General features: G+C 39.9%; 1 protein-coding gene across 2 annotated transcripts in view; it reads right to left on the bottom strand.

The window, feature by feature from the left end:
* The window catches only part of LOC126426802 (large subunit GTPase 1 homolog), a 193,865-nt gene that overhangs the window by 82,655 nt on the left and 87,037 nt on the right, over positions 1-24,173 (bottom strand). For both annotated transcript variants that reach the window (XM_050088804.1, XM_050088805.1), the window contains exons 7-8: positions 17,991-18,235; positions 190-457 (exon numbers count right to left, since the gene is read on the bottom strand). In XM_050088804.1, the coding sequence (XP_049944761.1) occupies positions 190-457; positions 17,991-18,235 (513 nt within the window). The remainder of the gene's footprint in view (positions 1-189; positions 458-17,990; positions 18,236-24,173) is intronic.

Raw genomic sequence — 24,173 nt, 5'->3', positions numbered from 1 at the left:
ACTAGTCGTACACAATCAACCTTTCTAATGCGATGTTAAGAAGTTGGTCTTTGGCTCAGGACCCACTGGTCACTACTCATCTGGATGATGAGACATTACAAATAACTCTAATCACTAGACAGTTATTCGATAAAATGTGTTTCAATTGGAGCATCACAATTAAAAAGCAGCTGGCTAATCAGTACTCACAGCCGTGGGCATCCAGCAGCTCGCGGGCAGAAGGCGGTCGATCCGGATCCTCTCCCTCGCGTGGGGGCGGCAGTAGGAAGCCGTAGGTGCCCTCCAGCACCCGTCGGGGGATCAGGCTGGCGACGAGCGCGACGGGCGGCACGCAGTCTCGCATCTGGTCCACCGGCAGCACGCCCCAACACACCATCTCCGCCTTGCTGAGCGCGAAGCTCGGCATCACCAGCCCGGGGCAGTCGCAAAGCATCAGCTCCTTCATCAAGAACAGCGTCTGCAACACCGTCTCACCATCACCAATGTGCCTCCAGGATCAGTACACATCAGTCTATAGTGGTGGTGGTGGTGGTGGTGGTGGTGGTGGTGGTGGTAGCAGCTTCGGCAGCTTTGTCGTAGGTGGGGAACGGGTGTGGTAGGTAGGGCGGTAAAGTTCGAGGCCTCGCTAACGAGCTCGTCCACATTTCGTCCGATGTGGCCTCGTGTACCTGTCGCCACATTTCCGAGTGCCACTGCGAGTCTGACTACCGCCACAGTAAGCTCTGTAGTATGACCCACAAGGGTGCGCCTGTAGACACCGTCACTCTGTCTCGTGAGACGTGTGAAGAACAAACATTACTGTATTTACTCGAATGTGAACCGCAATTTTTTTCCAGTTTTTGTAATCCAAAAAACCATCTGCGGCTTAGAATTGAGTGCAAAGTAAGCGGAAGTTCTGAAAAATGATGGAAGATGCTGCCACAACTACTTCTGCCATCAAATATATGTAGCGCTACACAGGAATGCTTTCAAGCACAAAGATAAATACTGGCACCAAAACCTCTGCGTCAGTAAAAAAACAGGACGATGAGCTTTTTTCTCTGCCCCGAGTTTCGACCACTGTATTTTCATACATTATCCAATGAAGTAAATACAAATTCCATATTGTTCATCTTTGAATGTAGCAGCATTTCAATGTACTACGAAAACCCGACTGGCAAGACTGTTTGGAATGTTTCTCATTATGGCCAACTCTACATTCTGAATTTTTTCCTACTTGTGAGAAGAGATGGTTGCTAATAGGAACTTTTATGAATTGTGAATCACATACAGTACTCTCTTCACCATCAGAATAATACAAATATAAACATTTTGCCATGTATTCTTTCGTGTTTGCTGCTATCTCATTTAAATCCTGTCTGCCTAATAAACTACAAAACTAGAGTGAGACAAAAGCAAAGGCGGAAGAATACGCATATTATGTCATGTTTATATTTGTATTGTTCTTACGCCTAATAGTGATACAGTCAGAAATGAAGCACGGCAATTGACTAGATTTTTAAATCTAAGATGACTAATTTCTGTGCAGAATGTAATGTACTGCAAAGATTTTCAAATGGAGAAAATTTCTCGCTAAACTCTCGTTCAGATCATCATCTATCATACGCAGCCTATTATTTGGTTCTTATTGATCATTATCAAAGAAAGCAGCAGTGTAAGTAGCAGCAAATAGCAGTATCTTGCCATTGTTTCGCTAATGAGACAATTCCTCTCTTTTTTTGTTAATTGTAAGCGGCGTTAGCGCGCACAAAAGCAAGCCATGCTGCGAGCAGCAACAGGTCGTAAACACTCATTATCAGAATGCAACAAACAATGCATGACACAGTACAGTAATGCATTTTCAGCCGTAAACACCTATAAAAAAGAAAACGGCAATTATCAAATCAAAGCAAAATAAGCAATCGATTCAAACCAGACGAGGCACGTGAAAAAGGAAGGGTACCGGTGTAAATACGGACAGAGCACCTGGCACATAGCAATGGCTACCTGGTAAAGCTTAACTGCTAATCTTACGACTCGAACCAAACTACTATAGCTGTATCGTCATTCATTCGACCTAAATTGTGTCTCATATTACAATGGACCAACTTTGTTTCGATTTGGAGGTATGGCCTAAAACTTTTCTCTCCCCTTGAATTTCGAGTCTCAAATTTCAGGTGCAGCTTAGAATCGGGAAATTTTTTTTCTTCATTTCAAGTCTCATTTTTCAGGTGCGGCTTAGATTCGAGTAAATACGGTACTTGTCGTCACTTTTGTAGTAACACTGACGCCAATAAGAATGTAATACTTTAATGCTGGCACCATAAATGTGTTCATTAAGTAGCCCTTTTGCCCGACCAAATCGACACCAAAAAGATGTACTAAATCCCACAGGTGGAATGCACATAATGACAGCATAAACCGAGACAGAACGAGTTTGGAGCCACTCTGTTCTGTGGTTGTACAGAACGATATGTGACATTTCCACGTGTCAGCACTCTCGACACGTGGGAGTCGGCACTGTCCAAACGTGCCACTTCGCGCCGACCGAGGTCGGCTGCCGTGCACCCGTGCGGGCTACTCGAATCGACACTAAATGGACCAGTGCCCCACAGCCTGCCAACTTAACAGACGACGAGGTGCCGGTGCGATTGAGACGGTAACAGTGTGTTACTGCAGTAGTAAGGGAGTCAGAGGCAATGGTGACGGTGGTGGCGGTTTTCCTGTTGCCACGGGATTAATGGTAATTGGGGAGGTGGTGGGAATTTTGGGGCTGCCGGCAGCTATGGTGTTGCAGTAGCAGTGGTGGTAGATGTCGGGACACTCAGGGACACGGTTATAGCACCTCTGATAAACATGAGCATTAACAATCAGACTCCCAAAGTATTCATTATTTTCATGTACACAGACTGAAGCAGCAAACGAATAAATGTGCCGAAGCCAGAAATTTGACTCGAGGCTCACTCACTGCTTGTCTACATACGTGAAAATCGTAATTGTATGAGACCGGTTAAGTCCCTGAAACTGTGTCATTTCATTTGTATAAGTACTTGGACAGATGTGGACTCTGACCACAATCTATTGGTTATGAACTGTAGATTAAATCTGAAGAAACTGCAAAAAGGTGGGAATTTAAGGAGATGGGACCTGGATAAATTGACTAAACCAGAGGTTACAGAGTTTCAGGGAGAGCGTAAGGGAACAAATGGCAGGAATGGGGGAAAGAAATACAGTAGATGAAGAATGGGTAGCTTTCAGGGATGAAGTAGTGAAGGCAGCAGAGGATCAAGTAGGTAAAAAGACGAGGGCTAGTAGAAATCCTAGGGTAACAGAAGAAATATTGAATTTAATTGACGGAAGGAGAAAATATAAAAATGCAGTAAATGAAGCAGGCAAAAAGGAATACAAACGTCTCAAAAATGAGATCGACAGGAAGTGCAAAATGGCTAAGCAGGAATGGCTAGAGGATAAATGTAATGATGTAGAGGCTTATCTCACTAGGGGTAAGATAGATACTGCCTACAGGAAAATTAAAGAGACCTTTGGAGAAAAGAGAAGCACTTGTATGAATATCAAGAGCTCACATGGAAACCCAGTTCTAAGCAAAGAAGGGAAAGCAGAAAGGTGAAACGAGTATATAGAGGGTCTATACAAGGGCGATGTACTTGAGGACAATATTATGGAAATGGAAGAGGATGTAGATGAAGATGAAATGGGAGATATGATACTGCGTAAAGAGTTTGACAGAACACTGAAAGACCTGAGTCGAAACAAGGCCTCAGGAGTAGACAACATTCCATTAGAACTACTGATGCCCTTGGGAGAGCCAGTCCTGAAAAAACTCTACCATCTGGTGAGCAAGATGTATGAGACAAGGCGAAATACCCTCAGACTTCAAGAAGAATATAATAATCCCAATTCCAAAGAAAGCAGGTGTTGACAGATGTGAAAATTACCGAACTATCAGTTTAATAAGTCATGGCTGCAAAATACTAACGTGAATTCTTTACAGACGAATAGAAAAACTAGTAGAAGTCAACCTTGGGGAAGATCAGTTTGGATTCCGTAGAAATATTGGAACACGGGAGGCAATACTGACCCTACGGCTTATCTTAGAAGCTAGATTAAGGAAAGGCAAACCTACGTTTCTAGCATTTGTAGACTTAGAGAAAGCTTTTGACAATGTTGACTGGAATACTCTCTTTCAAATTCTGAAGGTGGCCGGGGTAAAATATAGGGAGCGAAAGGCTATTTACAATTTGTATAGAAACCAAATGGCAGTTATAAGAGTCGAGGGGCATGAAAGGGAAGCAGTGGTTGGGAAGGGAGTGTGACAGGATTGTAGCGTCTCCCCGATGTTATTCAATCTGTATATTGAGCAAGCAGTAAAGGAAACAAAAGAAAAATTCGGAGTAGGTATTAAAATCCACGGAGAAGAAATAAAAACTTTGAGGTTCGCCGATTACATTGTAATTCTGTCAGAGACAGCAAATGACTTGGAAGAGCAGTTGAACGGAATGGATGGTGTCTTGAAAGAAGGATATAAGATGAACATCAACGAAAGCAAAACGAGGATAATGGAATGTAGTCGAATTAAGTCGGGTGATGTTGAGGGTATTAGATTAGGAAATGAGACACTTAAAGTAGTAAAGGAGTTTTGCTATTTGGGGAGCAAAATAACAGATGATGGCCGAAGTAGAGAGGATATAAAATGTAGACTGGCAATGGGAAGGAAAGCGTTTCTGAAGAAGAGAAATTTGTTAACATCCAGTATTGATTTAAGTGTTAGGAAGTCGTTTCTGAAAGTATTTGTATGGAGTGTAGCCATGAATGGAAGTAAAACGTGGACGATAAATAGTTTGGACAAGAAGAGAATAGAAGCTTTCGAAATGTGGTGCTACAGAAGAATTCTGAAGATTAGATGGGTAGATCACATAACTAATGAGGAAGTGTTGAATAGGATTGGGGAGAAGTTTGTGGCACAACTTGACAAGAAGAAGGGATCGGTTGGTAGGACATGTTCTGAGGCATCAAGGGATCACCAATTTAGTATTGGAGGGCAGCGTGGAGGGTAAAAATCGTAGAGGGAGACCAAGAGAGGAATACACCAAGCAGATTCAGAAGGATGTAGGATGCAGTAGGTACTGGGAGATGAAGATAGAGTAGCATGGAGAGCTGCATCAAACCAGTCTCAGGACTGAGGACCACAACAACAACAACAACAACAACAACAACAAGTACTTGCACCTCGGTTTCAGGCTGGGTCCCCCATTTATGTTTGATTCTGAGGTACTATTTCAGAGCACAGAGAGCGTCAATAATCCTGTTGGTGATGTGTAAGAAGGAATTTGAAGCAGACTGGGTGTAACATTACGAGTCAAGATAGATGTAACGGAACTTGAATAGCGTATTTGCCTCTATTGGTTACGCTAGAGAGATCGATATTTCGGTCCTGTCTGTATATTTATATATAATATTGCCTGAATAAAGGCTCGGCGAGTGTAAAGCTATCATTAAAAATGCATGCCGCACGATTTGTTACGATTGTGTCGGTGATATTAATAACAACATGGTTTTGAATACAATTAAAATATAACGGCGATACCTGTTTAGTGTTATTGGAAATAATATGTAGTAAATTAATGAGTAAGGTAGCCGATCCTATAAAAGGTAAAATTGTGCATATTAAGGTGTTTTTGCTTTATATCGACGAAGCCGATGATACGGCGTCTTTTTTTCCGTTTACTCTTAGATATGAACAAGTAAAGAAGTGCTAATTGTGCGTAGTGAAAAAATACAGGGGCGAGTTTTAAATAACTACGGTATACAATCAGATTAACAAATGGACATTTAGTTACATGAAATCGCAGATAGCGAAGTGTGGTCATTAAATTGAGTACACCCACAGGGCGGTCAATTCCGGGATAAATCTATACACATCTCACGAGGGACACGGTATTGAGACCGGTTTTTTTTTTTTATTATATCGCGGACAGCGGGCTCCAATTTATGAAAAGGAGAAAAACTGTATCATTATCATTGACTGTTGGTGTCAAGCAACCAAAACTGTTCATCAGAGGGTTTCCGTGAATGAGTGGTGAATGCGAAATAAAACTGTGAGCTAAGTTATGTTAAATAAAACAGAAGAGACAAGACAGTTTGGTCGTATCTGTTATTATTCCATAAACTGTAACATTTCTTATTGTTGTACAAAGCCTTTATAGACGATCTTTATGACAATTTGCTTCGAAGGGATCTTGTTACGAGTTAAGTTTTGGGGACCTGGTCAAGAGGGGGTAGTTCGTAGATCCTAACTACTGCAGCTATTCTGGAATCAGGTGCTACCGTGACCGTTGTGTGTTGTTAATGGCTTAAGGTCATCATATCTCATGCTCTAAGATTGACATGCCTTTCCTCTTGGTATAACGGTGCCTCACACTAACGACGACAACGACGACGACGAAGGAATCTACGGTAGATGGGGTGGCGTTGCGTTGAGAATTTAGATCAAGGCAGAAGGTGTGCAGAGGTAGTCCATGCAGTTGTGCCAACCACTACACCGAGGTGGCTCGGTGAATAGCGCACCTGCCTAGTAAGCGAGAGACCCGAGTTCGATACCCGGATTCGGTACAGATTTTCACTCACCGTTTCAGTCTGTGTGCACGAGACTGGTAAAGTGTTATTTTGGTAAGTATTCACTACTTACAGAAAAATGTAACAAATACAGTACATAATGTTAACTGGGCAGGACATACTGAGAAGAATCACAGGTGACTTAAATGTTTAATATTCTGCTTCCTTGTCAAAAGAAATTTGCTACTGTCAGACATCAGCCTTAATTTGAGGGAGAAGTTCCTAAGACTGTGCAGTGATACCAGGGGTAGCAAATCTGTTGTAAAAATCAGTACATTACTTTACAGACGGTACTTTTAGTACATGTATTGCGTTCATTTCGAGCAAGTGTCGATTTGTGACGTCATCCTCCAGATACAAATTAATTGTGATCCAAATCCGTTTTGGCAAATTAATAGTCTCCCTCAGGCGATAAAATTTTATTGATTATGAAATATAAACTCTCCAAGTCCCTTCAGAATGTGAAATATTTAATATAAAGGTGTTTTGGTTTTTCTATGCATGAAAAGGAGAGTGAATTTATGTGCAGCTTTTACTCTGAGACGAAAACTTACTTAGAGTGCAAAAGTGTGCGTGTATAGTTCGCTTGCCAGTGTGGTGAATTTTATTCTATGATTCTCAATCTGATGGGGATGAATCCAGTTCCAGTTAGATTTTTACACGAGATCACATCATTGTAAAAGAGTTGTTTAGCCCATCAGCGAATTACTGAAAACTGCACACTAGATTTGAAATAAGTTACGTGCCAATGCGGGATCGGGATGTTCGGTAAATCACGGACGATAGTTACAAATACGCTCGGATTTAATTCACGAAGCTGAAATTAACTTTGAAAAAGTGCTGACTTGGACAAAAACCAAATTAAAGGTTATTTAAAATATCAAGGATCAGTTTTAATAAACACACGTACGATATCGATTATGTTGCCAAGCAATGCTGTAATAAATTCATTGAAACAGTTCGCGAAACAGAAAAGTACATTACACACATAAAATGCTGCACGAAGTTTGACGATGCATGGGAGTATGAGAGAGTTTTTTTTCTTTCCCATAAATACCCCCCATGAACCATGGACCTTGCCGTTGGTGGGGACGCTTGCGTGCCTCAGCGATACAGATAGCCGTACCATAGGTGCAACCACAATGGAGGGGTATCTGTTGAGAGGCCAGACAAACGTGTGGTTCCTGAAGAGGGGCAGCAGCCTTTTCAGTAGTTGCAAGGGCAACAGTCTGGATGATTGACTGATCTGGCCTTGTAACAATAACCAAAACAGCCTTGCGGTGCTGGTACTGCGAACGGCTGAAAGCAAGGGGAAACTACAGCCGTAATTTTTCCCGAGGGCATGCAGCTTTACTGTATGATTAAATGATGATGGCGTCATCTTGGGTAAAATATTCCGGAGGTAAAATAGTCCCCCATTCAGATCTCCGGGTGGGGACTACTCAAGAGGATGTCGTTATCAGGAGAAAGAAAACTGGCGTTCTACGGATCGGAGCGTGGAATGTCAGATCCCTTAATCGGGCAGGTAGGTTAGAAAATTTAAAAAGGGAAATGGATAGGTTAAAGTTAGATATAGTGGGAATTAGTGACGTTCGGTGGCAGGAGGAACATGACTTCTGGTCAGGTGACTACAGGGTTAGGAAAGGCAAACCTACGTTTCTAGCATTTGTAGACTTAGAGAAAGCTTTTGACAATGTTGACTGGAATACTCTCTATCAAATTCTAAAGGTGGCAGGGGTAAAATACAGGGAGCGAAAGGCTATTTACAATTTGTACAAAAACCAGATGGCAGTTATAAGAGTCGAGGGACATGAAAGGGAAGCAGTGGTTGGGAAGGGAGTAAGACAGGGTTGTAGCCTCTCCCCGATGTTGTTCAATCTGTATATTGAGCAAGTAGTAAAGGAAACAAAAGAAAAATTTGGAGTAGGTATTAAAATTCATGGAGAAGAAATAAAAACTTTGAGGTTCGCCGATGACATTGTAATTCTGTAAGAGACAGCAAATGACTTGGAAGAGCAGTTGAATGGAATGGACAGTGTCTTGAAAGGAGGATATAAGATGAACATCAACAAAAGCAAAACAAGGATAATGGAATGTAGTCGAATTAAGTCGGGGGATGCTGAGGGAATTAGATTAGGAAATGACACACTTAAAGTAGTAAAGGAGTTTTGCTATTTGGGGAGCAAAATAACTGATGATGGTCGAAGTAGAGAGGATATAAAATGTAGGCTGGCAATGGCAAGGAAAGCGTTTCTGAAGAAGAACAATTTGTTAACATCCAGTATTGATTTAAGTGTCAGGAAGTCATTTCTGAAAGTATTCGTATGGAGTGTAGCCATGTATGGAAGTGAAACATGGGCGATAAATAGTTTGGACAAGAGGAGAATAGAAGCTTTCGAAATGTGGTGCTACAGAAGAATGCTGAAGATTAGATGGGTAGATCACATAACTAATGAGGAAGTGTTGAATAGGATTGGGGAGAAGAGAAGTTTGTGGCACAACTAGACCAGAAGAAGGGATCGGTTGGTAGGACATGTTCTGAGGCATCAAAGGATCACCAATTTAGTATTGGAGGGCAGTGTGGAGGGAAAAATCGTAGAGGGAGACCAAGAGATGAATACACTAAGCAGATTCAGAAGTATGTAGTCTGCAGTAGGTACTGGGAGATGAAGAAGCTTGCACAGGATAGAGTAGCATGGAGAGCTGCATCAAACCAGTCTCAGGACTGAAGACCACAACAACAACAACAACAAATACCAATAAACAGACAATGAGTTTACTAACTGTTGCATAATTTCATTGCACCACTGCAGAATTTATTATATTTACCGTGTCTCTTCACCGAGAGACCTCAGGAAACCGGGACAAACGTTGTACAGAAGTAGACCATGGACAGCAGGAGCATCAGAAGAGAGAAGATACAAAACATTTAAGATGAGTTTTTCTAGAAGGATGTTGAAAATTACATGGATTCATAAGATGATAAATGAAGCGGTTTTCCACAGAATTAGTGGAGAGAGGAGCATGTGGAAAGCCTAGACAATAAGGGACAGGATGATAGAACATGCGATGAGACGTCAGGGGATAACTCCCGTGCTGCTAGAGGGATGTGTGGAGAGTAAAAATTATAGGGAAAGACAGAGATTGGAATATGCCCACAAACGCAATGATAATATAAATAATACTAACAACAACACAAATAACAGTCTAGTTTATTTTTTCATATCATTCCCCTCACATCCTATCTCTACTGGTGTCTAAATTCACCACTGTATTTTCCCACATAACAGTCACTACAGGTGGACAGGTAATGGACAGTACGAATGTGGGATCTCCTTCAAATTATAACATAAAAGAATACACAACTAACTCACTGCCTAGCACAGATTTTGCACAAATGTTAGATTATTATAAACATAGTGCACTGGAATCTTGCTCACTTATAAATAACAAACAATCTTCTTAAATTTACACCTGCATATCACATGTGCACTATATCCGAAACGTGGTTACTTAGAAGTAACCATTTCTGTTTTCTGGCATTAATGTAATCTGATTTGACACAGATGGCAGGAGTACATTTGTGGTAAGATGCTGCTATGGAATACCTCAGACCTGACATTTCAAGTAACTTCCATAATATGAATTTGACCCTCACTACCCCAACAGAAATAATGTCCAGCACAAAATCTTTAAACTCAAAAACATCTAGTGGGTATGATGAAATACCAACAAAGTTAATTAAAGAATGTGATTCTGAGTTAAGTAACATATTAAGCTATCTGTGTAACCAGTTGTTTATCAGTCAAATACTACCTGAATGGTTGAAATATGCTGAAGATAAGTCACTGTTTAAGAAGGGAGATAAAGAAATAGCATCAAATTTCTATTAAGTTTCACATTTACCAGCATTCTCAAAAATTTTAGAAAAAGTAACGTACGATCAGCTTTATAACCATCTTATCTCAAATAACATACTGTCAAAGTCGCAGTTCGGATTTCTAAAGGGTTCTGATATTGAGACGGCTATCTCCACTTACAGTGAAAATGTGCTTAATTCATTAGACAAAAAATTGCAGGCAATTGGTATATTTTGTGATCTGTCAAAGGCATTTGACGGTGTAAATCACAATATCCTTTTAAGTTAATTAGAATAATATGGTGTAACAGGAAATGCTGCAAAATGGTTCAAATCTTATATCTCTCGCAGGAAACAAAGGGTATTATTAGGAAAGAGACATGTATGAAGCTATCGGGCATCATCCAGCTGGGAACTAATTACATGTGGGGTCCCACAAGGTTCCATTTTAGGGCCCTTACTTTTTCTTGTGTATATCAATGACATTTCATCAGTAACATTACCGGAAGCCAAGTTCGTTTTGTTTGCCAATGATACAAATATTGCAATAAATAGCAAATCAAGTGTAGTCTTAGAAATGTCAGCTAATAAAATATTTGTTGACATTAATCCCTCATTCCTAGCCAATTCTTTGTCACTAAACTTTGAAAAAACACACTACATGCAGTTCAGAACTTGTAAGGGGTGTACCACAAGTATATGCCTAACATACGATGACAAGCAGATAGAAGAAGTGGACAGTGTTAAATTCTTGGGATTACAGCTTGATAATAAATTCAACTGGGAGGAGCACACCACAGAACTGCTGAAGCGTCTTAACAAATCTCTATTTGCAATGCGAATTGTGTCAGACATAGGGGATATAAAAATGAAAAAGCTGGCATACTATGCTTACTTTCATTCCATAATGTCATATAGGATAATTTTTTGGGGTAATTCATCAAGCCAAGCTAATGTTTTCCGGGCACAAAAACGTGCAGTAAGAGTTATATGTGGTGTGAACTCAAGAACATCCTGCAGAAGGCTGTTTAGGGAACTAGGGATACTAACTATTGCTTCCCAATATATTTATTCCTTAATGAAATTTGCCATTAAAATATATATCACTTTTTCAAACCAACAGCTCAATTCATGAAATCAATACTAGAAATAAGAATAATCTTCACAAGGATTTAAAGTCACTTACTCTTGTACAAAAAGGTATAACAACCAATGAAATTTAGTTTAAGAGAAGCCTAAAGGATTTATTGGTGGTCAACGCCTTCTACTCCATTGATGAATTTCTCAGTAGGACCAACTGATTTGTTTGTGTGTGTGTGTGTGTGTGTGTGTGTGTGTGTGTGTAGTAAATACGTAATGTAGTAGTTCTGTTACATGTTTATTACCAGATACATCAAAAAAACCTGTTTTTTATTTTAAATTCAGTGCTTTAGTGTTTGTAAAATGATTCTTTAATATAGTGTACATTAAAAAAAATGACGCTCATTCCACTTGGGACCTGTGGAAGGTACATAAGCCTATTTGTTTGAGTTGCAAACATTTGTGTCATGTACTATTGTTTTTCTGACATGATCCACGTCCTGGAGGACCTCCTCACTATGGATCAATTGGAATGAAAGTAAATCTAATCTAATAGGAGTCCCACAAAAAATCCTAAATACAATCTGCAAGTAGTAGCATTCCAAGCTGCAATAACTACTATAAATATTTATTACAGTTAACTAAATATGTCAGCGTACAGATCATAGTGAGACACTGTAGCGAAACAATGGCATAAAATGTTAATTTGGCAGGGTATACAAACATGATGATACGTGATTTAAATGGTTAATATTTCACTTCAGATTCAAACTGAGACAACAGAATGCATGAGACAAATATACATGATTACCAACTGCAGATCATATACTTGCCCACAAATTAGTAGTCAGAGAACTCTGAACACAGAATGATAATAGGCATTGGACATCTGCCTCTTGTTAATGAAGTCAAGTGAATCACCGACTAGGCTGGATTCAGAATCCAACAAATAGTATCAAATGATATTAAATTTACAAGGGATTTCCAATACATGTTATAAGAATGAATCAACTTGATCTATCAGAAAATTAGTGGAAGTAGAAAATAAAGTAAATGAGTTGTTAATTTGTCTGGAAGATCTCAGCAGCTGAAAGGAAATTGATGTCAGTTATCTGTGTAAAGACTGTACAACCACAGAGACAGAAAATCTTAATGCACGTGGTTACAAATTAGCTGAAAATGCATGTCGATTGAATATGAGTAAAGCAGACTGTTACATAAATGTTAATAATAATAAATTATTATTATTATTATTATTATTATTTTAAAAATAAGTAAGGTCTATATGGATGAAGATATAAGAGCATATGCTTATGAGTTAATAGCGGAATATGTAATAATTGTGATCATTAGAGTATACATGTCTCTGCTGATTAATTGGAAAACATTAATTAAAATTTCAAAGGGTTACTGCTCTGTATGTTGGAGATAAAGAAGGAATTATTAGTTTATAGTGATTTTAATGTGAATTTCTTGAATCCATCTGATAGGAAATGTGATCTAAAGATTATGTTAACTACCAACGTATTCACATAGATAACACAGATAATGTATTCATATGACCAGCTGAAATGATGCACACTGTCTTACCATAAGAGTATTTTCTGATCTCAGTGCACAGTTAATCACATCACTTAATATACCGTATTTACTCGAATCTAAGCCGCACTCGAATCTAAGCCGCACTCGAATCTAAGCCGCACCTGAAAAATGAGACTCGAAATCAAGGAAAAAAAATTTTCCCGAATCTAAGCCACACCTGAAATTTGAGACTCAAAATTCAAGGGGAGAGAAAAGTTTTAGGCCACAGCTACAAATAAAAACAAAGTTGGTCCATTGTAATATGAGATACAATTTAGGTCGAATGAATGACAATACAGCTACAGTAGTTTGGTTCGGGTCGTAAGCTTAGCAGTTAAGCTTTACCACGTAGCCATTGCTATGCGTCAGGTGCTCCATCCGTATTTATACGGGTACCCTTCCTTTTTCACATGCTTCGTCTGGTTTGAATTGATTGCTTATTTTTCTTTGATCTGATAAGTGCCATTCTCTTTGTTATAGGTGTTTACGTCTCTCTAAGTTGGAAATGAATTACTGTACTGTGTCATGCATTGTTTGTCACATTCTGGTAGTGCGTGTTTACAGCCTGTTGCCGCTAGCGGCATGTCTTGCTTTTGTGCGCACTACTGCCACTTACAATTTTTTTTTAAAAAAGAAGAGAGAGAAAGAGAGGAATTGTCTCATTAGCGAAACAATGGCAAGAGACTGCTGTTTGTTGTTACTTACACTACTGCTTTCTTTGAAAATGGTCAACAAGAACCAAATAATAGACTGCATATGATAGAAGATGTTCTGAATGAGAGCTTAGCGAAAAATTTTCTCCATTTGAAAATCTTTGCAGGCACCTCTTTAGTACATTACATTCTGCACAGAAATAAGAGTCATCTTAGATTTAAAAATCTAGTCAATTGCTGTGCTTCATTTCTGACTGTATCACTATCAGGCATAAGAATAATACGAATATAAACATGACATGATATGCATAATCTTCCGCGTTTGCTGTTGTCTCACTCTAGTTTTGTAGTTTATTAGGCAGACTGGATTTAAATGAGATAGCAGCAAACACGAAACAATACATGGCAAAATGTTTATATTCAAATTATTTTTACGTTGATGAGAATACTGCATGTGATTCACAATTCATAAAAGTTCCTATTAGCAACCATCTCTTCTCACAGGTAGAAAGTTGGCCATATTGACAAACAGTCTTGCCAGTCGGATTTTTGTAGTGCATTGAAATGCTGCTACATTCGAAGATGAACAATACGGAATTTGTATTTACTTCGTTGGATAATGTATGAAAATTCAGTGTTCGAAACCCGGGATGGAGGAAAAAGCTAGTCTTCCACTTTTTTTTTTCTTTCTTTCTTTCTTTTTTTTTTTTACTGACACAGAGGTTTTGGCGCTACATATATTCGATGGCAGAAGTTAGTTGTGGCAGCACCTACCAACATTTTTCAGAACTTCCACTTGCTTTGCACTCGATTCTAAGCCACAGGCGGTTTAGATTCGAGTAAATATGGTAGCTTTATGTTGAATTCAGAAACAGTCAAAGAAAAGAATGTGGCTGATTTGTGACAAGAATTAAGCGTTATGCAGTGAAATTTATTTCTCTGTTTATTCACTCTCGAAGATTATTTAATGTGTAGGGAATGGTTTTATGACACTTTACTTGAAATTTTAAACATTTTTATTCTCTGAGGTCCAGCAACCGTGCGTTAACTTAATTATAGGATGTATAGCCACCTCGGTTGCACAAAATTATTTTCAGATTGACCACGGTTTTGACAGCTCTATGGCAGTCTTCATCAGAATAAAAGTTACATAGGATTACCTAGAAAATATAATCACATGGCTTGAAATACAATGTACTGAATAGGATTACTTCCATAAAATGTACAGAGTACTTACACATGTAATCACACCATGGGTGACAAACATCTGAGCATTTTTGCTCTCATCAAATAGAAATTGTCACAAGAATAAAAATCGAAATGCAAAAATGTAACATATTTGTCAACTGGAATAAAATATTCCATCAAAATACAATGGCAGCCGCGAGGTCACTCAGGATTCATACCATCTAGCAAGACGTGATTGAATTACAGACAAGAGCAAATGTGGCATTGCAAAGACAAATTTCAAACATTAGAAGTAACAACAGGAAGCACTGCACGAAAGTTACAACATACTGTAACGGCCTTATTTTACAAAAGAAAACAGTTTGAATAATTTACAGAGAAAACATGAAATTGGAAAGGAAAACAATGTTCAAAAGTCTACATTGAGGAGCGAATCGCCATTCAGTCCAGTTTTAGTTAGTGACTCCATACCTTGAAAAAAGTTTTTGTTGCGTAACTGCAACTGTTTCTTAAGCACGAGATCATCCTTCAGAGATAGGTGTTTAAAAATCTCTCACTCTTCTACGATGTTAAGCCTAAAGCCTTTTTCATCGGAGTGCAAGATCTGGACGTGTTTTACATCTTTAGAATTATATACTGTGATTAACAAATCGTCAGCGAAAGATGAATTGTGAACATTGGTGCCTTTTTTGCCTAGATGGTGTTCCTTGAATCTTGTCGAAATAGGTCTGCCTGTTTGGTCGTTGTAATAGGCTGGACAATTGCCGCAAATAATTTTATAAACACCAGAATTCTGCAGAGGGGACAGTGTAAGTTTCAAGTTATGTACGATGTTACTTTTTAAAGAATTATTGGTGGAGAAGACTACTCTACAGTTATATTAGTTTGAAGCAGACATTGTATCCTGTAAGACGCTGAATCCAGAAATGGTATAGACAAAAAAAATTTCTTTTCATTAGGTTCATTATTAGAAAGGCCAAGGGTGGTGACTCCCTTATTGGTTTTCCTACTAAAAATACTATCTACTATAGAAGGATCAGAGTCATTACTGACAGCAACAGTTTTAATCAAATTGCTTTCAGAATTGAGATTTTCAGAATAAAGAGGGTGGAGGTGGCTCTATGAATGGCTGAATGGAAAAGGCCATCTTATGAGAATGCAGGTGTACTGAAGCGAATGGTATAATTTGATCAGAACTGGTTTCTTTACAGAAGACATTGAAGCCAATTTTGTCGTCTACTATCGTAAGAGTGAGATCTAGAGGGTTTAACAGCCGGAACTCATTTTTGAGTTCACAGGTGAAATAAATATTTTAATGAAACTCATTGAACATATTAAAAAGTCTAATACCATCATTAGGCCGTTTGTAAATGATCAAAATGTCATCGACGTATCTAGCATAGGAAAGAATGCCTAGAGTTGTGCGAAATTACTGAAAAATTTCACTTCTAAGGAATTAATGAACACATCTGCAAGGATTCCTGCTAAGGGGTTCCCATTGCAAGACCATCTAGTTGTCGATATAGTTTTCCATTAAACTCAAAATAATTGTATTTCACTACAATACAAAAGTAAATGCATGGAGTCAGTGATTCGGTCATCAGAAAATCTATTTTGAATGAATGTAATTTTTTTTCCGCTATATCTAAGGCTTCAAGTACCAGCACATTTGTGTAAAGATTTTTAATGTCAAAGGAAATTAATTTCATATCTCTGTTGCAGAGAATGTCTTTCATTTTATTAACTAAATCTTAGCTGTTAGAAACAGAATAACTGCTGTGGAAAACGAACGGTTTTTTTCAATATATCTTGCAAGAATTTGGCTAAGTCGTGATAAGCTGTTCATAACTGCTGGAAATTGAGCGGACCGGATGGTCTTTTTTATGGACTTTAAACTGATTTGTAATTTAAGCAGGTGCGGATTCATGTAACTTAGCTGATTTTTTTAAAAAGAGGTTTAAGAAGAGCTTTGGCATCATTAATAGTGGTTCTGAGTTCTTTCTGCAAAGTTGGCATGGCGTCCTCGTGCAGCTCAGTTCTTTCAGGAAAACGTCCTGGATTTTTGTCTCGTAGTTTGTGATATTCGCTATTTTTGGCTTCATTAAAACAGCAAACAGTTAACACTTTCAGCCAGAAGGCAAATACTTGTTTATAAAGAATGACTACTGTATAACAAGGCGCCACAAAGCAACAGTGGAATTTCACAAATAACATAATTCGTCATCTTTGGGCGGCAATATAAACAGAAGAATATAGATCGATATGCGATCCTTCACTATTTTGTTCGCTGGAGAACAAACGAAGTCCTGAGCGCAAAACACTTCTACTGTTTTTCTTAAGTAAGATGGACGCAGATTTGTGACAGACTGACATAATTTTTACTAAATGTATAAAAACGTACGAGTTCAGGGAATCGGCAACGCAGCGCGAGTAATGAGTATAATGGGCGGGGGCACTACGAATGTAGTGCGGGACAATACGTTGAGAATGTGGGTTTCGCGGGAGGCGTGTCAGAGTCGCGCTATCCTCTGCATCCTCGGTGGCTCAGATGGATAGTGTGTCTGCCATGTAAACAGGAGATCCAGGGTTCGAGACCCGGTCGGGGCACACATTTTCATCTGTCCCCATTGACATATGTAAATGCCTGTAAGCAGCTAAGGGAGTTCATTTCATTGTAATTTCATTCGGACATGTCCGAAAGAACAGATACCATCTTAGTATATGAAAATTTCCTATTCATTCAGCAATGGACCAGGCAGAAGAAACTTAAGTAACATTCAACATGAATCGTTACACTAGCCACCTCCACAACGCACCACTCCACGACCTCTACATACTGGCCTCACTTGCCCCAGGTTGCTACAGAAGGGCGAATGTGCAGAGAACGGCTAACACGAGGTCGCAAATCAATTTTATTTCTAGGTGACGATTAAACCTCTAAATGTTTACACGTGTCACTTTACGTCGAGCAGACTGCGAGAAGGCACGCGTGAAATGCACCGGTCAGAAGCACCCACCTGGAAGTGCTTTGTCTTGCCCGGCGTGGCGGACACAGACACCTTCTTGTGGCCCAGCAGTGCGTTGATGGTGGAGCTCTTGCCCACGTTGGGGTAGCCCACGAGCCCCACCGTGGTGACACCAGGCAGCACCGTCTCGCGCCCGCGGTACGCCTCCTGCAGGAGCGCCACCAGCTCCTCGCAGTTCAGCAGCTTCCCAAAACTGTCGCTGTCGGACGACGACGGTTCGCCCTCGGGTGTCACTTCTGAAACAGTGAGCACTCCATAGTGTTACACTGTAGTTTGGTTGTAATAGCCACCTAAACAATTACACGTGAGGAGCCTAAATAGCAATCCGATGTGAATGTGTGTATTTGACAGTATTACATCTACATCTACATCTACATGATTACTCTGCAATTCACATTTAATTGCTTGGCAGAGGGTTCATCGAACCACAATCATACTATCTCTTACCATTCCACTCCCGAACAGCGTGCGGGAAAAACGAACACCTAAACCTTTCTGTTCGAGCTCTGATTTCTCTTATTTTATTTTGATGATCATTCCTGCCTATGTAGGTTGGGCTCAAAAAAATATTTTCGCATTCGGAAGAGAAAGTTGGTGACTGAAATTTCGTAAATAGATCTCGCTGCGGCGAAAAACGTCTTTGCTTTAATGACTTCCATCCCAACTCACATATCTTATCTGCCACACCCTCTCCCCTATTAGGTGATAATACAAAACGAGCTGCCCTTTTTTGCATCCTTTCGATGTCCTGCGTCAATCCCACCTGGTAAGGATTCCACACCGTGCAGCAATATTCTAACAGAGGACGAACGAGTGTAGCGTAAGCTGTCTCTTCAGTGGACTTGTTGCATCTTCTAAGTGTCCTGCCAATGAAACGCAACCTTTGGCTCACCTTCACCACAATATTACCTATGTGGTATTTCCAACTGAAGTTGTTCGTAATTTTTACACCCAGGTACTTAGTTGAATTGACAGCCTTGAGAATTGTACTATTTATCGAGTAATCAAATTCCGATGGATTTCTTTTGGAACTCGTGTGGATCACCTCACACTTTTCGTTATTTAGCGTCAACTGCCACCTGCCACACCATACAGCAGTCTTTTCTAAATTGCTTTGCAACTGATACTGGTTTCCGGATGACCTTACTAGATGGTAAATTACAGCATCATCTGCGAACAACCTAAGAGAACTGCTCAGATTGTCACCCAGGTCATTTATATAGATCAGGAACAGCAGAGGTCCCAGGACACTTCGCTGGGGAACACCCGATATCCCTTCAGTTTTACTCGACAATTTGCCGTCTATTACTACAAACTGCGACCTTCCTGACAGGAAATCAGGAATCCAGTCGCACAACTGAGACGATACCCCCATAGGCCCGCAGCTCGATTAGAAGTCACTTGTGAGGAATGGTGTCAAAAGCTTTCCGGAAATCTAGAAATACGGAATCAACTTGAGATCCCCTGTCGATAGCAGCCATTACTGCGTGCGCATAAAGAGCTAGCTGCGTTGCACAAGAACGATATTTTCTGAAACCGTGCTGATTACATATCAATAGATCGTTCCCTTCGAGGTGATTCACAATGTTTGAATACAGTATACGTTCCAAAACCCTACTGAAAACCGACGTCAATGATATAGGTCTGTAGTTTAATGGATTACTCCTACTACCCTTCTTAAACACTGGTGCGACCTGCGCAATTTTCCAATCTGTAGGTACAGATCTATCGGTGAGCCAGCGGTTGTATATGATTGCTAAGTAGGGAGCTATTTTATCAGCGTAATCTGAAAAGAAACCTAATTGGTATACAATCTGGACCTGAAGACTTGCCCGTATCAAGCGATTTGAGTTGCTTCGCAACCCCTAAGGTATTAGGAAGAGGATAGATTGCTACTTAGCTAAAAGATGACCTGTCGAATTGCAGACTGGCACACTGAAAAGACTGTTACAGATTACAGCTTTCGGACAAAGCCTTCTTTGAAAAGAAAACACGAACACATTCACACGAGCTAGCGAACCTCGCCCGTATATCGTCATTACCACCAGCAGCTCCGACCAGAATGCCAATCGTGTGTGTGCATGTGGCGTGCTTGCTTGTTGGGATGTGTGTCTTTTGATAATATTACGAAAAGGATAGATTGCTACTCACCATATAGCGAAGGTGTTGAGTAGCAGGTAGGCACAACAGAAAGACTGTCAAACAAGTAAGCTTTTGGCCAAAAGGCCTTCTTACAAGCTGCACAAAACACACACACACACACACACACACACACACACACACACACACTCTACTCCATGCAAACACAACTCACACATACATGATCACTATCTCTGGTGGCTGAGACCAGTCTGATCGCAGCAGCCAGTCTGATCGCAGCAGCCACTAACAGTGTGTGTGTGTGTGTGTGTGTGTGTGTGTGTGTGTGTGTAGCTTGGAAGAAGGCCTTTTGGCCAACAGCTTACTTGTTTGACAGTCTTTCTGTTGTGCCTACCTGCGACTTAACATCTCCACTATACAGTGAGAAGCAATCTAGCGTTCTCATAATATTGTCATTATTCCATCCTGGATTTTCCATTGTGTGTGTGTGTGTGTGTGTGTGTGTGTGTGTGTGTGTGTGTGTGTGTTCTTTGCTGAAGAAGGCTTTGGCCAAAAGCTATAATGTGGAACAGTCTTTTTCTTGTGCCTCCCTGCAACTTGACAGGTCATCTTTGAGTAGCAATCTATCATTTTCGTAATATTGATTTCCCTCCTGTGCATTCAAATCATTTATTTATGTGCAATATATGTGATGCATTTTCTTAATAATGCATCTTCACTTGTGTTCTGAGCCAAGTACACATTCTGATGGCAGCCGTAGATGCAGTGACAGCCAGTGATCACAGGAAAACCTTGCCATTCAGTGTTGGAGATCTCCGTCCCCATTGTGTTAAAAAGAACCACCACCACTTAGTGACTAATATGTATCACGCTGTATGCAAGTCACGCTGTATGTAAGTCACGTTGGAACTGTTCACATCCTTGTCAGTCTTAAAAGAACCGAAGTACTGATGTTCACATGCAATATACCCGTATAAATCTCCATTCTTAACAAATCCTGCATTGAGAGTAATTACATAAAATGACTCTACATCCTATAAAATGAAGTGAATTTAAAACTGAAAACAAAAGGAAAGGTGGCAATGCATGCCTAAAACTATGCTAAGAAAGTTTTAGCTGAATGAGAGGGGGTATGCACGAATGCATACAAGATTCAAACAAAAACTCTGCTACATGCCTAAAAGGCATTCTCAAAGAGTTTCTTCTCTCTCTCTCTCTCTCTCTCTCTCTCTCTCTCTCTCTCTCTCACACACACACACACACACACACACACACACACACACACACACGTTTTTTGCATCATCCCTGTTTTTGAAAATTCATTTCACAGAAACCAAAAACTGGCTCCAGATCAGCAAGTAAGTAAATAAATAAAAATTAAAAAAACACTTGTTTAATAACAAACTCATATGTTTCCATGGTGGATTTTTCACAGCACTCCTTAAGGGGGGTAGGATGTCAACTCCCGTTTTTCAAAATTCATTTCACAAAAACCAAAAAGTGGCTCCAGATCAGCAAGTAAAAAATAAATAAAAATTAAAAAAACACTTGTTTAATAACAAACTCATATGTTTCCATGGTGGATTTTTCACAGCACTCCTTAAGGGGGGTAGGACATCAAACGGGCCGACTTGGAGCAGGAGTCACCAGAGGACATTTTAATTTCTACTGTCTATACTTTTACAAATAAATTCATAAAACTTTGTCACCATGACCAGGAAGGATTGAGGACACTCACATATTGCAGTGTAAGTTCAAAAACGTAGCAAAATACCTTTTTTTACATGTGAAATTTCATCATTTTTTCACTTATTACTGGCTGCATTTGTTCCTATAGGTACGCTTTTCTTCCTAAGTAAGAGAGATTCCTCGATGAATTTTTCATAGCATACAAACAGTAGTTACAGGTGTAGAAACTCTAGAATTTTCCAAATCTATTAAAAAACTGTGGAAAAAATTTAGATAATTAACTATAAAACTTGAGTTTTTTTTCCAAATATGAGGTTTAAAATGTAACAGTTCATTCATTTTTTCATAAATTAAATAACTTCTAGAGTTTCATACACCTGTATCTATGATATGTATGCTGTGCAAAAGTCGTCAAAGAATCTCCCTTACTTAGGAAGAAAAGTGTACCTATAGCAACAAATGCAGCCAGTAGTAAGTAAAAAAAAATGATGAAATTTCACATGTAAAAAAACAAGTGTTTTGTTACATTTTTGAGCTTCCACTGCTATGAGTACGAATCCTGAATTCTTCCTGGTCATGTTGTTAAAGTGTTACGAATTTATCTGTAAAAGTATAGACAGTGGGAATTAAAATGTCCCGTGGTGCCTCTCCTGCTCCGAGTCGGCCCGTTTGACGTCCTACCCCCCTTAAGCAACATCAATACACGGTGGAATGTCCCCTCGCTCGGATACAGACTCGAATCCATTGTAGCATACCTTCAGTAAAATCACCGAGCCAGATTTGATCCGAACTGTCAACTCTCCAATGGCCATTTTGTGTAAGGTGGCCACTATACGTGTCTTTGTCGACATCCAAAACCAGCTCACTTCAGTCAATATCACATATTTGATTAGGTTCGTGTCAAGCAAACAGGGAAGCCACTCCATTCTGGGATGCTGCCGTGCTGAAGGAACTTTTTCACAAGAACAGCACAATGGGCACACGAGTTATCACACGTCAAGACGAAACTGTCACCAAAATGTGGGTTTTGCAGTTGCACTATCGCTCGCAGAATCTCATCCCCATATTGTCGAGCAGTGGGATAGCCGTCGATAACCACGAGAGGGGTACAGTGGCTCCGTGTAATGACACCCCAGAACATACTTCGAATACCACCTCGTTGTACAGGTGGAACACAGTTCTGGAGGCATTCAAAATTACCAGATTACACATTATCTATGATTATTAAGACACAAACAATCTCACTTTCATCCACGAACAACGCAGAATGCCAATCCTGGGGTGGCCATTCTCCACGATTTCTTGCCCGTCTGTGACGGTGTCCACGGTGATGTGGTGTACGACACGGTGCTCCCTACGGTTGTCAGGAATGGTGATTTGCATCACACAACCATCTCCTAACAGTTTGATGCTCCTGCACCCCACACAAATGCTGAAATCCAGTTCTGGAGCACTCTGCTCACGGTTCCTCCGAATTGAATGTCGTCGGTACTGATTGACCTGTGCACCTGTCAAATGTAGACGGAGTAAATTCTCAATGCTATTTGTCAATTGCAACCAGTTCGAGATCTGCACCACATCACTTCCACTGCAGTGCAAATCTCTAGCAACTTTCCCAGCTGACAATTCTTCAGTGCACTGTGTGACAATACGGACTAGATTGTAGATCGTGACTGTCCTCCGTGGCAAGATGTATGTTCACTCTACAGACATCTCTAAAGTATCCCCCTACTGGCACCTTACTTTCAACTGAAATGCTGTAATCCATTCGAGTGTATTGCTCTACCGTAGGTAGTGTTCATGGCAACTGTGTATACTTTTAGAAAGAATATCAGGCGTGACGTCCCGACCGGCACAGGAATTAGCGACACGACTGCACGACGTATTGCGGTGGTGCGAGCCTTTGTTGATGTGTGTACGACAGATTAAAAGGAATCTTCTTTACTCTTCTAACAATTTAATGAACCTGCATACGTAGTTAATATACTACATCTTTATTATTGCAAACAGAGAAAATAATCGTGGTCTACATTCAACAGGAAATAATTTTTCTGAGCACAGTTATAACAGAGAAACCAAATATCAGGAGATCTGGTCATAACAGTGCACATGACAGAGTGTTCAAAACGTATGCAATCTTATGGTAAAATGACTGACTTACTGAAGTCATTCAAAGTGCCACCCAAAATGCAATCCATTAACATAAAATTACATCGCTTAAGCCACGGATTACAACATTTTAAATTCTTAAATTTGGTCAACAAGTGTATGAAGAACAAGTTCCTCGAGGAACTTTTACAACATTTCCGTGGGGTAAAAGTACAATCATCAGTTGGCCTCAGAAAGAGTTTCTTGCAGATCGTCCTGCACCCACCCTGCAGGTTA

The sequence above is a fragment of the Schistocerca serialis genome, chromosome 11 (assembly GCF_023864345.2).
Source record: "Schistocerca serialis cubense isolate TAMUIC-IGC-003099 chromosome 11, iqSchSeri2.2, whole genome shotgun sequence".
NCBI lineage: Eukaryota > Metazoa > Arthropoda > Insecta > Orthoptera > Acrididae > Schistocerca > Schistocerca serialis.
Note: the sequence above shows the minus strand (reverse complement) of the source record. Positions and strands in the feature narration are given on the sequence as shown.